This window comes from Mustela erminea, chromosome 6 (genome assembly GCF_009829155.1).
Source record: "Mustela erminea isolate mMusErm1 chromosome 6, mMusErm1.Pri, whole genome shotgun sequence".
Classification (NCBI taxonomy): Eukaryota; Metazoa; Chordata; class Mammalia; order Carnivora; family Mustelidae; genus Mustela; species Mustela erminea.
The window spans coordinates 67843906-67870115 of NC_045619.1; the positions used below are offsets into that span (position 1 = coordinate 67843906).

Genomic DNA, 26210 nt, shown 5'->3' on the forward strand with positions numbered 1-26210 from the left:
AATGAACTATTTAAAGCATTATGTGATTTAAGTAATACCAATTTTAATGTTATTAATTATTTCTCCTCTACTTTTCCTTTCATATCCATCCTGACTTTTTTGCTCACAAACAGAAGAGGAGTTGAGATCATAAAGCCTGAGCTTTAGGGGATCTCAGGGTTGTGAAGAACTAGTCCAACCTCCCAGTCCAGCTCAGGAATCCCTCTCCTAAGGGGAGATCAGAGAACAAAAGTGACTCACCCAAGATCAGATGCCAGGACTCCCTATCTTTTGCCCTCCCTATTATGCATTCTTCATGCGTTACAAGGAGCGATGAGGGAGGGTGAGGTGCTGAGCAGGATACAAGGGAAGGTAAGCTGTCGATGAGGTGGGTTGGCTACATACTGGTTGGCCTTTGATATTGCACCAAGAGACTAAACAGTTTAGATTTGATCAGTTAGGAAGTGGTGGTGATTGAGCAGAAGAGCAGCCCATGGTGATGGTTTTGTTGTTTTGTGGGTGGTTTTTTTTGTTTGTTTGTTTTAAGATTGATTTATTTGAGAGAGAGAGAGAGAGCACAAGCAGGATGGGCAGAAGGAGAGGGACAAAGAGACTCACTCCCCACTGAGGGTAGAACGCAATGATTGGCTTGATCTCACGACCCTGAGATCCTGACCTGAACCAAAACCAAGAGTCCCGATGTTTAACCCACGGAGCCATCCAGGTGCCCCCGTGATGATGGTTCCAAGGACAGTGGCAGCACTATGGTAGAGGAAAAGGGTATGATAGGAGAGACGTGATAGGAAACAACTGTAAGTAAGCAGTGACTAACCAGAAGGAGCAGGTCGGGGAGTGATGATGGTAAAAGTCTATCCATGTTCTCGCCTGTGTCCATCATCACCCCAGATGTCTGAGAGCTTGCAGGGCTGAGTGTGCACAGGCAATAAGCGGGAAGAAATCTGAGTGGTCTTTATGTATGGTCTTTATCCTGCATGGGACAGCAAGGAGACCAGGAAAGATACGTTTTCTAAAATGTCAGGTTGGCTTTTCAGTGTCAGAAGCACTCCGTGAATCATTTTCTTTCAGATAAAGAAGACATCCTTGTGAGCCCTGGGTTTGCTCTTCAGCCCAGGCTGGAGATAAACTGCCAGTGACCAGCTCTGATGGGGAGTCCGTGCAGGGCTGTGGACGAACTAGGTCATCTGGTGACATGTGGCTGCAAGCAATGGCAGCCTCTTTAAAGGAGCTGTAGCCCTTTGACCCCAGCTGGCAGCCTAGGAATGCCGTGCCCTCCAGCCCCCGCTTTGGGGCACGTTAGAAACATCTCATCGCCTTGCTCTAGCTCCAGTTGCCCTAAGTGTATTTGTTCCAGTGGAATTCTATGCAGTCAGGCAGTGATAACGTGACTCAGGGAAGGAGCACGGGAGACGCTGGATTAAAAGCAGGATTTGGCTGATAGAACGTTTACACTACACATCGCATCTGCTACTTTCGTCCTATAAAATTTGACTTTGCAATAAAATGGTTGTCAGTACAAATAAGATTTTTCTAAATTAGCTGCCTAACCTGATAGAACACATCAAAATAATCTCTCCCTCGCTTTTTACAGTAGGCATGTCTTTGGAATGTTGCATATAAATGTATTTTGTATTGAAAATTGAATCATGCTTCGAATGCATCGGGGGAAATTGTTACTTAAAGAAATTTTGTGGTTATTCCTTGAGGAAAGAAGCCTTTTGAAATGAGTAGTACATAATGTATTGTGGGTTCTTTTATAGATCACATTAGCCTAAAGGCACCTGTAACTTAAGTTAAAATAATTAGATAAACTTTTTCCAGAAGTAGTTGGTCATTGTGCAGAATCTAAACCAATACAATTGACATTACGTAAGAGTATTGTCACATCATTCCCCACATTTTTCAGCAAATTAAAAAAGAGTTATGAAGCAATGGGGTGGGGGGAGGCAGATTACTCTGAAGAAAAAATGTGGGGAAATTATGTTAAATCTTATGTGATACATAAACCATGACCAGGGATGTAAACCAAAGCCAAATACCTTAAGTAATGTTGAATAGATGTTGCTATAATTCCAATAGTTAGCGTCATTCCCAACCCAACCCAACACAATGAAATGTGAGGCTATTGATAACATTCTTTTAAATTCTAAACAACTACCCCAGATTCCAAAAAAATGATTAAACTTTGGGGTAAACAACTATAATATCTTTTTAAAAAATATTCATGACTGGCACATAAGGATGTAATCAAATTACACTAAAATCTTAATAGAAAGAAAAATATATATTCACATCTGCCTGGTGACATTTATAGGATGTAACAAAATATCTCTTGGAGAGCTAAGGATAAATTGGAGTTCAAGAGGACCTTGGAAGTCTTGGCTACTAACACTGGCAAAACCATCAATTTTCCATTCCTGGTGATAAATTTTACATCCAAATAAATCTGTTTGTTAGGCCATTAAAAAGCCTTGTGAGCTCCAAATTTAAGTAGGCACACATTCCCTGGTGGTGAATTGAAGCCACAAACTGGGCCCAAGTGCAGACATCTCCTGTAATCTAATTTTCAAGCACAAAGTTATGGCGAAGCCAAAAATGGCTTCAAGGGCAGGTCTTCCTTAACACGATTCATAGCACACCCGTGCACTTTGGGGCCAGGCAAAACTAAAGGTCAACATCATTTCTCCAAAACAGTAGGCCCTGAAGTGAGGTGACAAAGAGGCCAGAACAGGAGAGGGAAGAGAGACACTTGGTGTACGGAGGTCATTCTCTGCGTCCCGTTGGGTAAGATAAATAAAAGGGAGGAAGTAAAAGAGGATTAATAGTGTATTTAGTAAAATATGGAAGGACTAAAACACCCTGGTGGGGGGTGGGGAGGAAGCCTCATAGCTTTCTCTCAGAGCAACTGTCCAGATACACAGATGGGGTCAGCTCTGTGTGGGCCTAGGAAGCCTGACCACAGGCTGCTCTTACAAAGGAAGTAAGGCAAAAATAGAATTTTCCCATTCTGGGGTGGTGTGCCAATGATTTTCAGACAGTCGATTTTGAAAAGCCGTGGTGACTTGAGACATTGACGTTTTAGAAAGTGGAGGTATGTGGAGGCCAACGTTGTGTTTGAGGACATGGAACAGATGAATGGGCTCCTTATTCCCATGAGGTCACTAAGCAGTGGGGGGCGGGGGGGGAGGAGTGTAGGGAAAGCCCTCTCAGACTCCCAGATAGCAGCAGGCCTGGGGAAATTGAAAAGGTCACATTGGGGTGACTCCTTGTTCTTGTCTATTGACTTCTGGGATGTCATGGTCCACGAGGCCAGTTACAGGTGACTCCTTTCACTCTCTGGGTCCCCTTTGCCCCAAGCTGTATGTCCCCACATCCTATGCGCACACCCCGCTGCTCTAACTCCCATTCCATTCTCCTCTGCCAGAAGCGTATCATAAATTCAGCTCTCTTTTTCCCCACAAGGAAAAGACATTGCACTACTTCCTCTACATCCTTTTATCAAGTCCTGACAGAAATCCTGAAAGATAAGCATTGTTATCCACATTGTCCAAGAAAGAAACTTAAATAATAATCTTCTCTGATCACAGACCTGATGAGAGGCAAAGCTGGGATTCAGACAAATACTGAGCTGCCTCCAAAACCCTTTCCTCTTAAATCACAGCTCACTTTCCTCATTCCCTGCCCATCTAAGCAGCCTCTCATTTGGAAGTCTCTGGAAACTACTGTTCAGAGTGGTTTTACTTTGGTTGGCATTAACATCGAGGAAAGACCCTCCCAGCACCGCACAGGCCACTTCCCCCCTTCCCTGAATATCCCCCACCTCTGGACCTTTGTAAAAATTGCAGCGGCCAGGGCAGAACACTTTTCTTGCTCTGTATTCTCCATTTTGACCCCTGCATTTATTCCGCCATCATTTATTGAAAGCCTACAATGTGCCGGACACTGTTCTAGGCTCAAAGAACACGGGGACAGATCCCTGCCCTCCTGGAGCCCATGCTCTATTATTGGGAACAGACAAATAACTGTTTCAGGTCAGGCATGTCAGGAAATGAGGAAGAAGAACAAAGCAAGGTAAAGGAATAAACAGGGACAGGGGTCTGTTACATTGGACTGTTAAGGACAGCCTCTCTGGGGAGGTACTTAGAGCAGAAACCTCAAGGAAGGAAGTGAGCAAGCCATGGAAAGATTTAGAACTAACAAGAGCCAGTCTCTGACAGGAATGGGCTGGACACAAGGAAGGACCATCAGGACGGCCCACACGGCTTGATCTAGTTAAGAAGACAAATGGAGAGCAAGGATGTGGGATGGGAGAGGGATAGACTGGATCATGCCAGGGCCCTCTGGGTTAGGAAAGGAGCTTAGATTTTATGCTAGGGAAATTTATTCTAACAAAATATATCATTGCTTTCACTTTGGGGTGCAATGTCCATTATTTGTAGTACACAAAATTCACTCCTGGCAAGAAAATGGGCAGAACATACTAGAACAGACAGTTCAGTCCACAGAACATTCACGGGCTGGTAGATTTTAAATAGTTCCTGGCCCCAAAGGCAGGATGAGTAGTGGGTAAAAGAGAACTTATTTAAGATTGCAACCCAATAGCATCCTTTACAATTTATTCTTCCATAAACACACCCTGCACCAATCCTGCCTTGCGTGATTGTATCTGTATAGAGAGCTGTACGTCTCTGGGTATGTTCTGTTTTCTGTAGCTCTTGTTAAAAAAGTACAGTGGAATATTGACTGTTTATAGGTTTCAGAGCAGCAGCGATTAGCGAGAGCAGATGTGCATCTAGCCCAGTTATCTGGACTGCTTGTCCTATGGCATCTTCATGGTTGCAGAGCTGATGCCCCTTCTAACACCTACCTACTCGCTTTTAGGCCTGGCCAGGAGTACCCCAGTTCAGCTCCGGCACTACCCACTCACTGAGAGCTAGCGCAGATCCCGTAAGTTAGCAGGTATCATCCCCAGTGAGACTGCCCTGACTTCAGATGCCAACCACACTTTGGGGGTTCCCAGGCCCCCTGCATTTCTGACAGACTGGATATAAATTCAGGGATTCCCACGACCCCTTCAGGCTCAGTGATTCACTAGACCGACTCCCGAAACTCAGGGAAGCACTATACGCATAATTGCAGTGCTATTATAAAGGATACAAACCAGGAGGGCCAGCCAAATGGAGAGATGGATGAGACCAGGTCTTGGAAGCATGGAGGGGACACAGAGCTCCCAGGCCCTCTCCTCACAGAATCTGGGCGTGCCACTCTTCCCGCACATCAGTGTGTTTACCAACCAGGAAATTCCACCGAACCTCAGTGTTTAGGGTTTTTATTAGGTGTTTATTACCTAAACCTGAATTGTTGAATCATGGGCAACATGATTGAACTCAATGTTCAGCCTCCCTCCCCTCCCCAGAGGTGAGCTGAACTCAAAATCCCAACCCTTTAATCATGCGTGCTTGGTCTTTGCAGGGACTCTCCCCCATCCCGAAGCTGGTCAGGTGTGATCCAAGGGGCTGGTGAAGGATAAAGACATTTCTATCATTTGGGAAACTCCAAGGACTTAGAGTCCAGGGACAAAGACCAGCCTGAGTCTTTATTGTACAATAGTGCCCCAGCCAGGGAGCCGGACGGGTCTGGGAGCCTCGAATCAGCAGCTGGAGGGCAGTGGAGGAAGAAGCAAGCTAGAGGAGAAATACAAGACTTAGAAGAGCTTGTGTCGCTATGGGAGCTGTGAACATTTATATATATGTGGTTTCAGCTCTCAAGGTGTGTACCATCTAACTGAGGAGCTATGGGAGCTGTGAACATTTATATATATATGGTTTCAGCTCTCAAGATGTGTACCATCTAACTGAGGAGTCAAGATATACTCTTATTGCAGGAAGCCATTGAAAAGTCAGTCAATGTGCGCTGTAAAATGTCTCAGGGCAGCATCTGAGTCTTCATCAGCACCGAGCCCCTGCGTACAACAGCCAGTCATAACCCGCCATTACATTATCTCATCGGACCGGCTCCATCATGTGTCAGAAACAAGTTCCTCATGTACCAATCACTCTAGTAATTCTTTGAATTTTTTCATCTTCTCTCAGATTGATATTCTATAAAAGCCAATAATCAGGGAAGTGCTTCAGAAATGGAAAAATGGATAAAAAAACGTAAAAACCAAATAACCACCTTTTTAAAAATGGAGGAATATATTGGTGAAAATGCCCCCAAACTAGGAAGGCAGCAGCTACCATGGGATCAACAATTGCTTCCGTGTTGCCTTTGTGTAAGCCTGCTTCGTGGCTCATAGCTGCAATTCCTATTCACCAAAACTCTGTGCTTTTGGTGACTTGGCATTTCATAATTATAATTAGCCAGGAGCCAGCACTCCAAAAAAACCACCATCCTCTGAAGTTACTGTATATTTGACTCGTCTTGTGGCCTCACTTGTGTCCTGGCAGCCCATACCTCTGCTTCATCATTTGCAAGCCCTCTTGTTCATCCTACCTAAAATGACCTCACTTCTTGTCACCATGTAACAACTGCTTGGCAGAGTTACAGGTCATCACCTATGGCTGATCTTGCTCACCCTGTTTAGTACTACATGGCCCAGCAACCCAGCTAGTCAGCTGCTGGCGCATTGAAGACCATGGTGGAATTCTTTTTTCTGCTGGGCGCCGTTCCGTAGGTGGTCCAAATCCTGGAGCCAGCTAGGCAGTGGTTACGGCTGTAGTCTGAAAAGCTATCATCTGGCTGGCAATTTAGTCCCATTTTGACATCCCACGCACGTGCTCTGCTCCCAGAAGAGCATATTGGTTTGGACTCAATTCAGATTTTTTTTTTTTTTAATTCAGTGTCCCTCAATCCACACAATATCCTATTGGAAGAATCTAGTGAAGGAATTTTGGCTTTTTGACGCTAATGAAGAAGTTTGGCCTGAGAGTAAGATTTCTTTAGTAAACTGGGCCCATCATCTTTGTCCAGCTTTAAGTTTTGTTTTTTTTTTTTAAGATTTTATTTATTTATTTGACAGAGAGAGATCACAGTAGACAGAGAGGCAGGCAAAGAGAGAGAGAGGGAAGCAGGCTTTCTGCTGAGTAGAGAGCCCAATGCGGGACTCGATCGCAGGACCCTGAGATCATGACCTGAGCCGAAGGCAGCGGCTTAACCCACTGAGCCACCCAGATGCTCCAAGTCCAGCTTTAAGTTTGTTGTTAGATCTGTACTGTGCTGACCCAAAAAACCACTCCAGATCTTTCTCCTGACCACTCCCCAGTTCTTTGGTAATGGACTTCAATTCAGAGGCTGGTAGAGAGGCCGATGTTGATAAAGTCCAAGGGAAAAAATTTGGGTTTTCCAGAAGGTCATTAGAATCAAGAAGAAGTCTTGGAGAGTGTTAGAGTATATCCATTTTATAAGAGAGATGGGAAATAATGAAATGAGCATGGCAAATATGGACTACTCCCACGAGAAATATGTCAGGACCCATATTTATGGGCAATTTACAAATGACAAATGACCAAAATACTTATGACTTCCTAGTTGATAGCATCTCAAAACGGTCCTCTCATCCATTTACATACGTAAATGAAATTTTCTATCTACAGAGACCACTCAGGTACTGTAATGGAATTCTGTCACTCTCCTGAAGCGTTGGTCCCAATACTGTAAGTGATAGCCCAGGTTTTAATGGAACCTAGAGAGACTGTAGTTTGGACTATAAGAGTTAAGATTATGCCCCTGTCTCTGCATTATTTTTTTTAAAGATTTTATTTATTTGTTAGAGAGAGAGAGATAGAGATAGCATGCAAGCAGAGGGAGCGGCAGGCAGAGGGAGAAGCAGGCTCCCTGCTGAGGAAGGAGCCCAATGTGGGACTTGATCTCATTGGGATCATGACCTGAGCCAAAGGTAGATGCTTAACTGACTGAGCCAACCAGGTGCCCTCTGCATTATTTTTAATAGCATTCTTTTCATGCTCAGATGTGTCCCTATTTACCCAACAAATTGTGTGATTATTCCATCAGTGTGTAAGATGAGTACAGGTAAGGATTTTCGTTAAGTTTCATCCAATGATTAGTGGTGTTAAGGTATCATTGGTTAGGTTTTAAAATACCTGGGGTATTTTAAATACCTAAGTTGGTTGCTACCAACTTCAGGTCGGAATCACCCAGTGATCAGAATCACCCAGAGTGCTATTAAAACACAGATCACTGAGCCCCAACCTTAGAGTTTCTGATTCTGCAGTTCTGGGGTAAGGACTAGGAACTCACATTCCTATCCATTGCCCAGTCGGTACTAATGCTGCTAGCCCAGAGGAGACACAGTTTGAGGACCACCAGCTCTTTTCCTCTGTTTGGGTAAAGACAAAGGGGAAGACTTCAAGGTAGCCCATAAGTTAAAAGAAACATTTGAGGAAATATCTTAATATGAGGGACTAGTGAAAGAACATCAGCTGCCGAGCTGGCCAGCTACAAACTCATTATAATCGGATTACAGTGGTTAAAGCTCTGTGGGGACGAGAGAGACACAGCAGACTCAGCACTGAGCTGTCCTGGGTGATTTTGACATTTGGTGACCATTCCTTAGCATGTTCTCAAGGAAAAAAAAGAACACTCATTATTATCATTATTATTATTGTTATGATTATCCCAAAGGAGGAATTTTAGTATTTTAGATTTACCCATAAACACATGTGAGGAAAAAAGGCAGTGAAATTCAAATGGTAGTAGATGCAGTTACTACAACATATTTTTTAAAAAAGATTTATTTATTGGGGAGCCTGGGTGGCTCAGTGGATTAAAGCCTCTGCCTTCGGCTCAGGTCATGATCTCAAGGGTCCTGAGATCAAGTCCTGCATCGAGCTCTGCTCATCGGGGAGCCTGCTTCCCCCTCTCTCTCTGCCTGCCTCTCTGCCTACTTGTGATCTCTGTCTGCCAAATAAATAAATAAAATCTTTTATTTTTAAAAATAAAAAATATTTGAGAGAGAGCGAGAGAGCACGCACCTGGTTGTGCACATGAGGGGAATGGGCAGAGACAAAGAGACAGAATCTTGAGCAGACTCCCCAGTGAGTGCAGAGCCCGATGTGGGGCCCAGCCCCACAAACCTGAGAGCATGACCGGAGCCAAAATCAAGAGTCAGATGCTTAACCAACTAAGTCACCCAGGTGCCCCACTACAACAAATTTTAATTGCATTTGTTATTGCCTTTGATTCTGGTGTTAAAAATCTGGGGAAATGTTTTTTTCTCTAGATATAGCATTTTCTGTAGAGATATTCTGTAAGGACTATATAGACATTCTTAGAGACTCTGTATAGAAAATTATAGACATATCTTCTCTGAACTCCATATATAAATCTATTATTATTAATTCTCCTAATAAAAATAGAGATGAATATGATTATTATATTTGAGAGAAATATCAGGAGAGTCCTGTCAAAATATCTGATAGGATTACAGAAAAGCTGTTTTGATTTGCCTTTTAAAGGGAAATATACCAACTTGTAGGTTAACTGAGACATGCATTGAGCTGAATTATTATTTTTATGATTAAAGCACAAAATGGAACATATTTGAAGCTCAACATGGTTTGAAAATCCAAAACACTCTCTTTAGATTGCTTCTAGAAGATGAGTGCATGAGGATATCCAGACAGATTCTTTTATAAAGTTTGGACAGACCCCTCTGTAAGAGTCTAGCCCCCAAAATGCTTGGATGTATCTTTCTCTAGGCTGCTGTGAGTTTGCTGCCACAATGACTATCCATCATTTTCCCAATCATATTTGAAATACAAACATACTTTTTGTTTCTATTGTTGACTTTTTTTATTTTATAAACAGGATGATCTTGATGTAAATATGCTTTTCATCATCATAATGCAGGAGAGTGGTATCCAAAGTACATATGTAAATATAAATAAAAAGATTCAGAAAAGAGATTATTAAACTATGAATCCAGTAAACTAAAAATAAATTCAGATCATGGTACATTCTAAGGTCAAGAGACTTTAAGTTTTTAATTTTAATTCCAATATAGTTAACATAAGGCATTCTATTAATTGCAGGTGCACAATATAGTAATTCAACAGTTCTGTACATTACTCACTGCTCATCATGATAATTATACTCTTTTTCTTTTTTGGGGGATACTTAAACTTTATTTTATTTTTTCAGTTTTCCGAATTCATTGTTTATGCTTCACACCCAGTACTATTTAACAGAAGATGTGTCTTGGGGCACCTGGGTGGCCCAGTTAAGTGTCTGACTCTTGGTTTTTACTCAAGTTAGGATCTCATGGGTCATGAGATTGAGCCCTTAGTTGGTCTCCATGTTTGGTGGGGAGTCTGCCTGAAGAGTCTCTCCCCTCCCCCTCCCCCACTCCAAGTATGCACTCTCTCTCTCTCTCTCTCAAATAAATAAATTTTTGGAAGGAAGGGAGGGAGAAAAGGAAGGAAGGGAGGAAAGAGAGAAAGGAAAAGAAAGGAGGGAGGGAGGGAGTGTCTTTGGTGTATTTGGAGATTTCCACCATCATCCTGGTTCTGCCATGATCCTCCAGTATGTGACTTTGGGTCAGTAGTTTAATTTAAACTATCTTTAAGGATCTCCTCATCTCTATTAGTAAAGGAAATTCTCCAGTGTGTTTGTTAATGTGTAACACCCAGTCCTGTTTTCCATTGTGTAAATCCTCCCACCGGGGCTGATTTTAGGCTACCAGCATGGGGTTGCTGAATGCAGATGTTGAAACACAATGGCAGGACCCAGTTCTCTTCTCTGGGGGAACAGCCATGTGGTTCTGGCCTAATAAATCATTTAGAGGCTGAATTATCCAGTCTGTTTGCTCACATTAATCATGCTAATGAGATATTTTGATCTCTGAATATAATCTTATCCTACAAGAAATAGTGCTGTCAAGTATCCATTCTCAAACACTCATTTACTGACTTCAAAGCCCCCTTGGCTGACATCATTTTGGTAGCCTACTCCTACCACTCTTTCCAAAGCCACCATCAATGCCCAACCGGAGACAGTGGTCTCCCAGTAAGAGTCTCTACCATGTCCATTCTCCATGCAGCAGCCAGAATGTCCTGTTTTATTTTATTTGTGTGTGTGTACATACGTATGTGTATGTATTTTTGCTATAAACCAGGAATTGCCAATCGTCTGTTGGAAGCCAGAACCCTCCTATAGCTCCCTCTGTATACCAGGCTGTCTATAACTCATGCCTGTTCATGTCTGGTTCTTGACCTCCTCCAATGCCCCATATTTCAGGTGGTACCTCACTCTGATCTTCTTTCTGTCCTTCAAATACATCAGCATCGTTTTCAGCATTTGGGCATTCACATTATTTCCCCTGCCTGAAACTCTGTCCCCTCATTTCCGTGCAAAGTTATCTCCTTCTTGTCAGTCAGACATCACTCCCCAATAGCCACCTTCATGGCCTACCCAGTCTACAATAACACCCTCTTCCCTTAAGATAATTTCCCTTAAGATAACTTTCAGACCATCATTTTCTTCATAGTGCTTACCCTTACCTGAAATTATTTCATTTACATTTATTTATTGTCACCTCCACCCCCTTTCATTATTCATCTTCCATTAAAATATTAAGCTCCAAAAGAGCAAGGACTCTTTCTGAGCTGTTTACTGTTTTATCCAGTACCTGGAAGAGTCTTTGCTACTTAGTAGGTGCTCATGAAGTATATGGTGAAGAAAAAGGGAAAGGAAGGATTTTGGTTTTGGATTAGTAAAGAAAAAACAAAAAGAAAAGTAGTTTGTCCTAATAATTTAATCTTATAATCTAATAATTTATCTTACCAAAAAAATAGGTTGCCCAGCTTACCAATGCTCATTACTACCACAGGCAACAACTAATCAGCTATCCAGTTTACCAATAACACGTGGCAGGTGCCCATGTCGTGCAGGTTCTATCAAGTGGAAGGCAGAAGAAGAAATCAGAAATGGATGCTCAAAGGTTTATAAACTTTAAAATGTGTCCTCTGTGTAAGTGTTGACCCCATTATTAACTAATGATATCATAAAGGTTATCCAGGATAACCAGGAAGAGTAAAACTATCACTATTTGCAGATGATGTGATATTATATGTAGAAAATCCTGAAGACTCCACCAAAATGAAAACCTGTGAGAGCCAATCAACAAGTCCAAAAAAGTTTCAGGATACAAAATCAGTACATAAAATTCTGTTGTGTTTCTATACACTAAGAATGAACTATCAGAAAGAGAAATTTTTTTTCAATGTCATTTACAATTGCATCAAAAAGTATAAAACACCTATTAATAGATTTAACCAAGGATATGAAATATTTATATAATTAAAACTATAAGACAATAATGAAAGAAATGGACAAAATCACAAATAAATGAAAAGATACTCCATGCTCACATATTAGAATGAATATTGTTAAAATATCCATCTTGCCCAAAGCAATCTAGAGATTCAGTGCAGTCCCTATCAACATTCCAATGGCATTTTTCCAAGAAATAGAACAAATAATCTTAAAATTGGTATGGAACCACAGAGAAATCTCAAGTAGCCAAAGCAATCTTGAGAAAAAAGAACAAGGCTGGAGGCATCATGCTCCCTGACATCAAGCAATAGGGATCTAAGGGAATGCTGGTGCAGGTCCTTTGACTCTTTGCTCAATCACATCTGCCTGGACACAGCCTCCTGCTCACTGCATCATCAAGACCCATGACTGGGTTCCAGTCTCTGGGTCTTGTACCGCCATGGTTCTCAGAATGAGCTGGCCAATGGCTCAAAGGAGCCCGGAGTGCTGGACTCCATCCCCTTCTCTCTGGTTGTGGCTCCAGGTTGGCTCTATGCCCTATCCCTCAGAGCCCCCGACTACCCCACTTCCCAGGCACCCTATAGCCAGAGACTTCTGCCCCTTAGTGTTCCTGCTTCTTGACCAGCAATCCTATGAGTTATTGGCAGCAGCCCTAAGCTACTGTTGGGCCCAGGCCCTCTTGGCCTCCCAGCCAAGGATCACTCTCTTTCTCACATGGCTCTGCCCCTGGGTGCCTGGTTAGTTGGGAGCCGATCAGAACCCTGCCATTGGCAGATGTAGCTGACGTGTTGTGTAGACACCTGGTGTTAGCTGTGTCAGGGGTGAGAAGACTTGGGCCAAGAGAACCCACACATAGTTTTGCTTTTGTGTGTAGCCAATTACTTGCCTCTCATCAGGGAGAGCAGGAAGCTCCTAAGAGGGAGGCTGGGAAGTAGTTCAGGACGAGCAACTGGAAAAGGAAACAAGGTGGGTTTTCGGGGGCCATAGTTTCTGCTCACAGTCCAGCCTGCTGTCCATGGTGGAAGCCGCTACCAGCCACAGTGGGCACAAAGCTAAGCTGAAGGGTCCCATCACATCTGTACCAGCAGCACCTGTTTCTCGGGTCACTATGCAGAGCCCTCCTAGCCAAATGAGTGCGTTTTCAGGTTACCTGGTGTGGGCAGGCTTCGGAGAGCCCAGTTCTCAATGTCCTAGACAGCCAAGGCCTACCAGCTGGCAGGCAACCCCCCCTCCACAGGGAGTCTCTGGTCGGCCTCGTGCCTAAGTGCCTCCGCCCATGGCAGGAGGCCGCAGCCCTCCTTACCAGCTACCGTCACCATTTCCTGGCTCCCCCTGCAGTTTGGGAATGTCAGAGGGCAGGTATCTTGACCCGTGAGTCTCCGAAACTCCAGAGCCTAACCCTCTAAGACAGTTTTGCAAAAGTTTGTTCCACTGTTTTGACCCCCTTCTCACCTGAGGAGGCCCACACTCACTTGCTTCACTCTGGCTCACTAAACCGAGGAAGCCACGGAGAGGGGGGGCCTCTATGCGTCCACCTCTGCCAACCCTCGAGCCTTGGGGCTGCGGGGCAATGAACATCCCTGTCCTGCTGTGCACCACACATGGGCCATGGGTCATGCCCCCTCCCACCTTGGCTGTGCTGCAGAGGAAAGAGGGGGTTGTGGGATTGAACGAGTTTCCTGTCTCTCCGATTGGTCGCTTTTTGATTCCAAAACTGCAGCCCCGCTGAGATAAAGAGCTTTGTTACATTGTTTCGTAACCATACACCACTCTTACATGGGATCTATTTCTCTCTCTGCCTTCTGAAGCAATGACTACTTCCTGTCAGGCTTCCAGGCTAGCAGCTCACTCCCCATCCACTCACTGGAGGCAGTGCCGTGGAGGGGGGCCAGATAGGAGCAGAGCAGGGACACCAGCGGTCATTGTCACTGAGCATTGTGTTAGGTGCCTTCCAGAGCTAAAAGGTAGGGGCCCCAACCTCTATACCTCTCGCATCAGCAGTCCAAGGATACTTTGTGTTTGTGTAGTGATTTGTAATGTTCAAACCAATTTTGCCTACATAATGCAGACTTGATCTCTGAGCATTTAGATTTTTAAAATATTTCAAGGTTTGACAATGCCACTCTAAAGGGATTTTGTTGCTTTACAAAAATCATTCGATACAGATTTGCTTTGGATAACTACCACATTTCAAATTGTTCAAACCGCACAAATTTGGTACTCTACTGCATTTGTGGGAACCCGCTAGTTGCAGAAGAAAGATACAGGAAGATATGAATACAGAATAAACAGAGAGATACAGAAGGATATACAGTTAATAAGGCTGGCAAAGGAATCTTCCAGTTCTGTAACATGTCATTTTTTTTTTAAAAACACATAAAACGAGTTACCGAGTTTTTCATTTATTTGTCAATCCTTGAATAGTGTTTTAATTTCAAAGGACACAGCTAGATTCTTTCTGTCCCCTCCAGTCCCTAAAGTTTGTCAGACAAGTGTATATTTTCCAGCTCATCCTTCCCTCCTCATGAATGAACCCAGGGTCTGCATCTGAACCCCCATGAGAACCAGCCTTTTTGTTTCCCACATTAGCAATACTTGTCAGATGCAGGTGCGGTGTTTAAGGCAACAAGGCTAGAAACCCAGATGCCAGTGTTATGGGTGTCCCTTAAGTTTTTGCGGTCATGCCTAACCTGCCATTGAGGTCACCATATTGGTGAGACGGTGGGAAGACCCCATGTCTCTACTCCATTGAGCAGAGACTGGGTTGGGATACATGAAGCATTCCCCCCCTAGCCAAAGTTATTCCTTCACTTCACAAAGAATCCTTGTTGCACGTTATTTGTGTGGGTTTGAAGTTCCCAGAAAGGAGCAATGGTGCTGCCCCTCAGGGACCTTCCAGTAAGTAGGTAGTATTTGCATTGCTAGTGTTCCTTCAGAGAGCCATTTCTGCTGACGTCTTCAAACCAGAAGGCAAAGAGGAATGCAGCGGGTGATACTGAGGCTTTGGGGAAATGGTTATATTTGTCACCCTAGGAGGGTTTGTAAATGATTTCAGATTGGAAAATGCAGTATAAACAGAAGGCTTAGAAGAGAGATGGTAACCAAGACCTTAGCAAAAATGGTCTTGTGGCAGCACATTCTAAGCATGGTCAGGGAGAGTGGAAACAGAGGTGAAGGTCTATATTAAATGGTTTATTGGCATTCCATGACAATACAATACATGGTATGTTCAGTGTGTAGCCCCATTAACAATACTTTAGAGCACTCTGCAAAATTGCCATGAATGTCAAGTGTTGATACATTTTCATCAGTGTCTGCATATGGATCTGAGAGACTGCCTAGAGGCTTCGTGTTTCTTGTTTTCAATAAGTAAGCCTCTAGCATACCCCAGAAGTAACTAAGAGGGCTCAAATTATTATATTCTCACTGTGGTCTGCTTTCCTTGGCAAGTTCAAAAGCTAAGCAATGACCCCTCCATTAGTTGTGGAGTAGTCGTCCAGTGCAGTTAAAGGAACACAAGATTTCCAGTTGCACAGGGTGGAGGCCAAGGGCTGGCCCAGCCACTTACAACACGTGTGTGACCTTGGGCAAGGAACAAATCCTTTTCCTGCCTCAGTGTTCGCATCTATAAAATGGGGATGGTAATATTCTCCACCTTGTGGAATTGTTGTAGACTTTTGCCAGAGCATAACTAAAGTGCCTAACACTTGCTAGGCAGCCAACAGCTGGGATCAATTACTATGATGAAGAATACATACCTTGTTTCCTCTTTAGCTTACAAAGAGACAACTTTTAATGGGTACCTAGTAGAGCCTTCACCAAAGCTTGGCTCATCCATCCCCTTACTACTACTACTACTACTACTACTACTACTACTACTTCCTCTTCTTCTTCTTCATCATCATGTTTAGTTAGCCAACATATAGTGCATCATTAGTTTTTCGTGTAGTGGTCAGATAAAGGGCTGGTATCTGAGATCTATAAAGAACTTATCAAACTCAACATTCACAGAACAAATAATCCAGTCACGAAATGGGCAGAAGACATGAACAGACACTTCTCCAAACATACAAGTGGCTAACAGACATACAAGTGTCTAACAGACACATGAGAACCTGTGCAACGTCACTAGCCACCATTACTTCTTAATCTCGCTCTGATGTGGGGAGAAATCCTTATAATCCTGCATGTTCTTGAGCCCATGGCCAGTGACGCATCATCAGGGATAGTTTGATAAAAACTGTTCCATTATGTAATGTGCATGAACTTGTCCAGAGGTGGAAATCAAGTGCAGGGACATTTGCCACTGTACTTAAGACCTCCAGGAAATCTAAACTTTCTAGGTTTCAGGCTGGGCATTTTTAACAGGCTGAGCTTGGCTTATGTGGTTTCAAGGGTCACGTCTAGCCTCAACACTGTTTCTGTTGGCTCCCTCGGGGAGCTCGAGACTTGTCTCAGCAATTTGATTTGTGGAGCTTGCCTTGAATTTGTGGCTCACAGAAGGATGAGCTGGAGGAGACACAGAGACCACCTGGGTTCATATTTCTGGCCTTACAGATGAGGAAACCGGGACTCAGAGAGCCAGGCTCCTCCGTTCCCTTAAATCATGTAGCTAGTTTTCAGTGATTCTAAAACCAGAACCCAGGAGTTCTGACCCCTAGGTCTGTAATCTTTCCATCAGACCACATTGCCTCTTTGGCACAAATGGGGTATCATGCTGAAGAATTAGACATGAAAACAGCACAGCTAACCTTGAGGGACAACTGACCCCCTAACCATTTTATTGAATAACTGCAAAAGTAGATAAGTCAAATTGATCTATTGAATGTACTATTTGAATGATTTTTTTTTCATTTCAGGTCATCTAGAAAGATACATTATTTTTAGAATCTAGGGATAGCTAGAGGGTGCCAGTCAGCACGCTCTGGGAATCCTTTCTCAGAGCCATAACTGGTTTATCTCTGAGCTTTGCGTTTTAGAACCTTTGAGAAGCTCTGAATTTCCACTCATCGAAGTTAGGTTCTTACACTGTAACCTCAGAGCCTAACAGTTAATCTTGAACTTCTCCGAGTTTATGCTACCCTGTGGTCAAATATTTTTATTCCTGGTGGAAGAAGGAAATGATTTCATATTGACTAACAGAAGTCGACATGGGAATCTGCTAGTCATGTGCATGATCACAAGATGTACATAGCCTATATGAGTAACTGGGAAGTAACGGATCAAATCAATCTGCTTTGTTAGATGGCAGTCACACTACACATCAATAGGGTAAGAGAGTGGTGTCCTGTTCTGTACATACATCTCGCAGTTCTGGCTTGGACAAAAATCCAAGGTCTTACCTGCTCAGTCTGAGCCTTCCATGGAAGCCACTCCTTTGTGCCATAAGAGCAGAAAGAGAAACCTTGGGGCTTTTAATTGGGGGCCACTTTTTTTTTTTTTAAGATTTTATTCATTTACTTGACAGAGACAGAGAGATCACAAGTAGTCAGAGGGGCAGGCAGAGAGAGAGAAGGAAGCAGGCTCCCCGCTGAGCAGGGAGCCTGATGCAGGGCTCGATCCCAGGACCCCAAGATCATGACCTGAGCCGAAGGCAGAGGCTTTAACCCACTGAGCCACCCAGGCTGGGGGCCACTTTTGATGAAAAGTATATGCAGCATTTATTCTGAGCACATTATTGCATTTGAGTTAATTTTGGTGAAAAAAAAAAAAACGTACTTCCTGCACTCATTTGAAGAAACATCAGTTGTTAACATTATTTTTAAAGGACTGGCTTTACTTATAAGAAAGAGGACAGAGAGCAATTTAGGTTGGGTTTTTTTTTTTTTTTTCCCATTTTGGTGAGAGATGTAAAACATTCATGTCAAGTTCCTTAAAAATTAAGGAAAGAATCTACAGAACACTCAATGCTGAAAAGAAGTCTTAATTACACATGGTATGTAGGCTTCAGATTATGGTCTGTTGATGTAGAGGGGAAGGCCTGAATAAAACAAAAGCACAAATGTGGGAGAGAAGAGACTGAAACCTGCAAACAGGCAGAAACAGAGAAAGATAAAAGCGGCAAAAGAAAGAAAGGTGAGGAAAACCAAAACGGGATTAGAAACAAGAACAGCTCTGGGGGACTATGAGAAAGGACCATAGAGCCCACAAGCTCAGGCTCGTCCTTACTTTCACCAGCCTTTGGCAGATGTCTTACCCTCCACCTAGTCTGAACTATGCTTAGGTTTGCTGACTGTTCTCCCGGTGCCCAGCACAGATGCGGTAAACCCAAAAAGAAAGAGTAAATGAACGGATGAACACAGGGACAAGTGAAGGTTGAGGGTGTAGGGAGAGTCCTGACCCTGGGACACCTACCATAAGATCTCTTCAAATTTGGTTTCACAGAGTCTCACCCATGTTCTCTTTGAAGTAGTGATGTCATTGGCTAAGTATCAGAGCAGTGGTTTCCTTCTGCTTCTTTTGGAGACTTTCTGAAAGTTAATGATCTCACTATCCTGACCCTGGGTGTCATCATGTCCATTAGCACCTGCTTACTCCAGACCCAGCTGTCAGAAGCTCTCCAACCCTTCTGGTCCATCAGCGCCCCCTAGAATCCCTATCCTGGTACAAACCACCTCTCCTGCCCCAGATTACTGCCTTCCTAGCTCTCCCAAGACTATCCCTAGTCATTCAGCCCACTTGCTGGCAGCTGCCTATTTCCCCAGCCCTTCCAAACTGAGGGCCCTGCTGACTGGGTTGCTCTGCACTAAGGACTCATCACATCTTCACCCACACGTGAAAATGCCATTTTAAACCCTTTGTCATCACTTCCCCTCTGATACCTCCTGCTCACTCCTGTACATTCCAGCACAGATTTTGGCCCTTGGCCACCCACAGCCTCCTTATCCACCCCAACCACTGATGTCCTTCAGGAAGACCTCAGGGACTTTGTGCACAATTCACCCAAAGATTAGCCCCTGCAAATGCAGTGATTTTTTTTTTAATTATAAAGACACATAACATAAAATTTGCCATTTTTAAGTGTACCATTGTTCGGGATTAAATACAGTCACATTACCATTACTACAACCCATTCCAGAGATTGTGTCTTCCCTAATGGAAACTCCATACTCACTAAATACTAACCCTGATACTTCCGCAGACTGAAGGCGCTTTCGCCCTAAAATCTCCACTTCCTGAAGTTCTATAAACCACGTGCTAGCCTCAGTTTCTTCATTTGTAAAGCTCCAACCATCGATAATACTGCGAAGAATACAGATACTAGACAGATAAGAGAACCGAGTTAAGTGAGCTATTGAAAGGAGTACGTGCTTATGGAGCTGGGAGCCCAGTTGGTTCTCCATCTCGCCTGCCAGGCTACGGCAGTAGCGTGTTAGTGTTAGCGTGTTAGCGTCCCGCACTCCAGCCAGCACTCTGTGGACTCTAGCTTCCCCTCACCGTGTCTTTCTGGTCCCGTCATTCGTCAGTCCAGCTCTCTGCCTCACCTGCACATTAACCTAGCCGTTGGGAAATCATGGTTTTTGCGGGCGTTATGACAGAGCGTGGTTTCCCACTTTGCTGGGGCACCCGTCCTACCCTAGAAGTGTTTCATGGATCCTTAATTGGCTTCCTCCTCCTACTCGCACCAACAGCTCTTCCAGATCTTTCCCCTTCCGGTCCATCTCCCTACCCTGCCACTACTCCAGCAATTAACATGTATCCCTTTCATCTGCGTAGACCAAAGCTCCGAAACTGGAGTGCATGTAGGATTCATGAACTTCGCCAAACATGTTCTGGTTTGGTAAAAGGGAGTGGGATTGAAATCTGCAGTTTTAACAAGCAACCCGTGAGGATTTTAATATATACAATGTACAGCCCACTTTTATAGAATGCTATCCTAAGCCACAAGCCCCTTGGAGCAGATACCTTATCTGATTTTCACCTCTAAATACCAGGCCAAAGATGCTGAAGGGGAGATTGAATGAATGAATTTGGCTGTCACTCTGCTCTTCAAATTAAGTTACCATCCTCCTTTGAAATACTGATTAGCCACAGCTCTTTAAGTGCAGTTTCAAATTCTTTAATATGTTTCCTCTTTAATTCTTTATCTGCCCTTTTTATTGCGTTGGGGGTAGGGAACCATAAAGAACTTGTTGTTTTCTGAGCGGTGACAGTAACTACAGGACACCAGCAACAGCCCCATGGCTGGACAAGATTGAGAAAGGACAGAGATAGGTCCGACCTCAGGGGAGGAAAGTAGGTACTCGTGGGCCCTCATTCTAGTGACTGGCCAGGCAGAAGTCATGGCAACCACCACAGTCAGTGGGATTTTCTGAAGTGGGAGGAATTTTTTTTTTTTAGGATGTTATTTATTATTTGACAGAGAGAGACAATAAGAGATGGAACACAAGCAGGGGGAGAGGGAGAGGAGAAGCAGGCTTCCCACCAACCAGGGAGCCGGATGCGGGGCTCAATCCCAGGACCCTGGGATCATGACCCGAGCCAAAGGCAGCCACTTAACGACGACTGAGCCACCCAGGTGCCCCTGAAGTGGGAGGAATCGTAAGCGGGGAGATCATGCTAGAAATGCTGGGAAAAGGTGACCTAGAGAAATCGGGAGGTAAATAGCGATGCAGGCTGACATCCCCAGTTGGTAATGGAAAGGTTCATCTGGCTTCCAATCCTAGCTCTGCCATTCCCTCACTTGTCAAATGGGTGTTTAAACTGTTGGGGTGGCTCATTGTCTCATCTGTAAAATGGGAGCAATATGATTTACCTTGTAAACTCTTTTGAGGATTGAAAAGTTCACTGTAAGTAATGCAGGGTGCTTCTATGATGTTCAGCAATCAGAGTTTTCAAGAGAACCGGGCATTGGGTAAGCTCCTTATTTCTCCAACAATGGAGGGCTATACACACACACACACACACACACACACACACATACACACACACACACCCCTACACCCAGTCTGCTTAGAAAAACAGAAGTGGGGGCGCCTGGGTGGCTCAGTGGGTTAAGCCACTGCCTTCGGCTCAGGTCATGATCTCAGGGTCCTGGGATCGAGTCCCACATCGGGCTCTCTGCTCAGCAGGGAGCCTGCTTGCCTTCCTCTCTCTCTGCCTGCCTCTCTGCCTACTTGTGATCTCTCTCTCTCTCTCTCTCTCTGTCAAATAAATAAATAAATAAATCTTTAAGAAAAGAAAAACAGAAGTGGTACCAGCTATTGCTCTCTGGGGAAGTCTAACTCTGAAACCTCATCCTCACTGTAATAAAATGTTTCCAAAGGGAGCAGACAGAGTAACCTAGGGCCATGCCCTCCCACTTCCCTCTTGCCTGAGCGGAGTTCAGAGCCCGTCTTGGGGAAGTAGGTGGTGAACTAGTTTGGCATGGGTGGCCGGAACTGAAACATTTCTTTTACCACCCTCCTATTCTGCTGCCCCTTTCTTTTCTGGGGTGAGGAGGTGGGGGTAGGGGAGAAAGAGCTCATGCCTCTACTGTACACACACGTACTTGGATCTGTTCTCTGTAGCCTCCAGACCCGACCTCCTCATTTACCAGGATTCACTGGATCCCCTTTGAGTTCAGTGTGCTCTGCTGAATGATGCACCCGGGACCTACCTGGGAGCTCACAGGAAGTTTGTGCCAATATTTAAAATCTTCCTCCAGCTCATGAAAACCAAAGCCTAACCTGCCCTTCATTCCCACCCACAGACCACCCCAGGGCCTGGCCAGAAAGAGTTCCTTTGCTTTGAGTACTAAGAAACTTTGATTTAAACATTTAATACTAATGAGCCTCTATGACCCCTCTTTACAGAACTCCAGACTCCCTTCCAGTACTTATTCCCTTGCTCTTGAACATGTATTTGCTTCTAGGAGAAGAATTTAGACTGGTTTCCTCGGATGCGAGCCATGTCCCTCGTCAGCAATGAAGGTGATGGTGAGCAAAATGAGATTCGGAACCTGCAGGAGAAGTTGGAATCCACCATGAGCTTGGTCAAACAGCTATCGGCACAGCTGGCAGAGCTCAAAGAACAGGTCAGTGTGCTCCGGGAGTTGGAGCTGCCGCTGGGCGGGGTGAGTCAGGGGAGACCTGAGGCTCCTGGGAGCAGGACTGTTATTCACAGAGAGCTGTAAATTCCAGTAGGGACCCCCAACACTGTGCTGTGAGAACCACATCTCTGCAGGTCACTAGGGTGACTCTTCTCCACCTATGGGAGTAGGGGGATGAGGGGAGAAGGCACAAAGCACGAAGTACAAGGGCCTCTTCGCACTTTTTGATAGAAAATTATATTTTCTGCCATCCTAGCAATTACTAAACTCATCGGGAAGGCAGATCGTCATCCGGACCTGTCATTTCAATGCTATAATCAGCCCCTTCATCGTGTGAAATTATTAGCAGTAGTAAAAATACTATCAAAAGTAGCTGTGATAACTATTCAAATGACTACCATGATGGTGATGATTATCTGACAAGTCAGAGCTGCTTGAAAAGAACCACGGTTCCTGTTTTTAAACCACAGAGAGGGATTTGCCTTTTCTCTCTCTCTCTCTCTCTCTCTCTCTCTCTCGGTGGAAATTCACTTAAAAAAAAAAATCCACCCGCCTTTTTTTTTTTTTTTTTGGTAACTGTATTCTGGAGGATGCCAGACAGACTGTAGGTGCTTGGGAAATATTAACCCCACATTGCGTAGCTCACCAGCACTGTGGAAAAAGGGAGAAAATGAGCTCAACACACTCTCTCTTTCCCTCCAGATGACAGAACAAAGGAAGAATAAGCAGAGACTGGGCTTTCTCGGATCAAACACACCCCATGTGAACCATCACATGCCATCACACTGAGACCATGGTGGGGGAAGCCGTGACTAGCCTTTCATCAGTGTCCTGCCTGATCACTGAATAAAGAACTGAGACGGAGGGGAGTGAACAGTGCCTATTGTTGAAAGTTAAAAACAACCAAGTGCCAAGATGTTGAGTGGTTTAGCTCTGAGAACAATTTATAACTGTGTTTTCATGGTTGAGAAGACCAAACTTAAAAGCTAGAAAGCGCACATCACGCATTCTTAATGTAACGTGAAGTAGCTTGCTTGGAAATGGGAGGAGGGGGAGGGGGAGGCAGGGTGCGCGGAGGGGGCGGCTGGGACAGACGGCCTTTGGCTAAATCAGTAAGAGTCAGTTTTGTCTTAAATACGGACGGCGACCTTCGTCGCGGTCGGTTGGGATTTATTTCTCTTAATTACGGCGAATAGGTTAGTGATACAGGAATTCATATGGGGGCTAAGTTTTCCTAAGGAAAATAACAGTAGAGATTAAAAATGAGAGTTGCAAAGAAAAATGTTAATTCTTCCAAACTGTAGCTGTCACAGGGCAATTTTCTTATTTATAACGTGCAACACAATGGATTTCCAGCTCTTTGGAGCTCGTGCCCCTCACACTGACAGCACAACTGGAATGTGATTGCTTTCTCCCGGGTGCTGAGGGGCTCTGTCACTGCGGAGCACAAAAGGGGATTTTCAGATAACCCGTTCAAAACATGTTTTCAGTCGTGTAGAGGGGAAGATTTTAAAAGATTTGGGGAAGAAAAAGCTGGCGGTAAGCCCCCGGGAAGAATTTTTTTTGTGTGTGAACATATGTATGCTATTAAAATGTATTGAAAATAATAAATGGAAATGCTTAAAGATAACAGGGAATATTGAGAAACTTATGATAGTCACATTGCCTTTTATAAATATGGAGTAAAAGCTATTTGATTCATGTTTGCTGTGCTTAAGGAACTGAGTGGTTTTATTTATCCTATCTGTGCAGTTAAGCGGGGGGGGAATCCAAGAAATTTATTGAGTACTCAAGAAAATGCGGCATTTCAATTGTGGATTTTAAACTGTATCGGTAAGAGCTTTTCAGAATGTAGAGAGATAATCATCTCTTCCTCAAATTGTTTTTATGTTAAATTATGCAACCAGGATTTGTGGAGGGGGAAAATAACCTGCCGTGCTCATAATATTCGTAGACACTAAACACTTAGGATGTTAAAGCAGAATACGGGTAATGGAAAAATGGATGCATGGTGAGGGGACAAGGCTCCTGAACCCAAAGTCTGGGAGATGCTTTGCAAATTGACCTCTGGCCCTTGTCTCCCAAGGAACAATTACATCCAGAGTCTTAAAACTCTCAAGTTATTACTGGCAAAGTTTAAGGTCTGGGTAGGGTTTCCTATGACCATTTTTAAAGTTTTTGGATTGCTGCTGTCATTTAGTTTAAAACTATTGGCTCTTCAGATTCTTGAGTCATGGTCTGAGTAAATTAAGAATGGATTCCTGAACCAATCCTTCCACAATGTTGAAATGTAGACTTGGAATGAATGTGTGGAAACCCAGAACAACAGTTACCTAACTAACTCTACTAGTACCTCCCACCTCCCACCCCTCTACCCCTGTACTTCCCCCACATTAAGAATTCTTTACTGTGACACCGTAGTATTTTTCCTTACCAGAAGCGGAAGAGCCATGATCCCAAAATACTAAGAAATTGAGATATATATCTAACTGCAGCATAAAACTTTGAACCTAGTAGGCGTTCAACAAATGTATGAGAAATTTCACTGTGGTTCAGTGACCCTTAATTCTTTATTAAAACTGAATGATATCACATACTTGATTTTTTTTAAATGGCTTCAGTAAACCAAAGTCAACCAAGGCAGTCATTGTTTTAATCCAAGACCATCGTTGTTATAACAGTATTAGATTAAAGTAGACTTTAAAGTATTTTAATTAAACAGAGAGTTTGCAGATGAGTAGAAGAAGAGGAAATTGGTAAAGATTGACTCTGTTCCAGGGTAGGAACCCATCTCTGTTTTAACATGAAACAAGATATTTTTGGTGTCTGAACATTAAGAGAAGAGATTAATTTGTCCAGAGAAGAGCAGCCTGCTTTTCACTTGATGGACTATCTATTCTTTCCTGGGACCATGCTGGTTCTTTTTTATAGTGAATAAGCCATTGGGTATATAGCTGCTATCAACAAATGACCTAACCTCTCCACCCATTGTCAGGCGCAGCTCACCATTTTACAGCATATTTTCTCGAATGGGAAGTACCCAAACGAGATTGCAACTGACCTGACTCTTACTTGTTCAAAATGGAAATATTTCTCAGTTGTGTTTTTCTTTCCTGCCTAGATACTTAGAGATTACAGAGCAAAATAAACAAAACAAAACAAAAAAGCAAACAAAAAAGTCACTCTCCAGGCTCTTAAAGTCATGATGTCACGAGAAGATAATGCTGGGGAAATTTGACACTTGATATAAGTTCATACTTGTTATGTATATGTTTGGTAATGCAACTGGAATATTTGACCTAGGCAAGTGTTGGTTAACATTTTTATATTTATATAGTGATATTAAAATGAATACAGTAATCTTTGATTTTGATGTTAAGGGAAATGTCTTACTTCTTAGTTATTAAAATACGTTATCAGTTTAAAAGCATCAGTTTCTGCTGCATATAATTTTTAATATCAAAAAGATTTTATTCTCCTGCATGCTACATTCTGAGGCCCAAGAGTTTAATAGAAGTGTGTTTCCTAATTTATAATATCATTTGAGATGAGAGAGGTTTTGTATCAGATAAGACTATAATATTAATAAATAAATTATATACATGTAAAAATTATTTTTCAACCCCTTGAGAAAGTTCATTGAGAAAGGGCTTATTTTCTCACTTAACTGAAATTTTTCTGTTGATGATGAAGATACAGTTTCTAGTGGGTTATTGATTATATCAGGAAGATATTCCATTCAAGTCAGAACTAATCATGTGCTTATTTCCATATCTTTAGCTCACAACTCATTGTTTTGGCTGCTCTCTTTTTAGTTTCTAGTTGTTCCATTACCAAGAGTAATACACCAGGGCTTACCCCTGACCCCCACATGCCAGGGTTGAGATGA

The 26210-nt window shown here is 43.4% G+C and overlaps 1 protein-coding gene across 1 annotated transcript in view; it reads left to right on the forward strand.

Moving 5' to 3' along the window:
* The window catches only part of ITPR2 (inositol 1,4,5-trisphosphate receptor type 2), a 497678-nt gene extending 471927 nt beyond the window's left edge, over positions 1-25751 (forward strand). Inside the window, exons 56-57 of the mRNA XM_032347608.1 lie at positions 22145-22306; positions 23024-25751. Coding sequence (XP_032203499.1) covers positions 22145-22306; positions 23024-23110 — 249 coding nt within the window. The 3' untranslated portion in view covers positions 23111-25751. The remainder of the gene's footprint in view (positions 1-22144; positions 22307-23023) is intronic.
* The last annotated feature ends 459 nt before the right edge of the window (positions 25752-26210 follow it).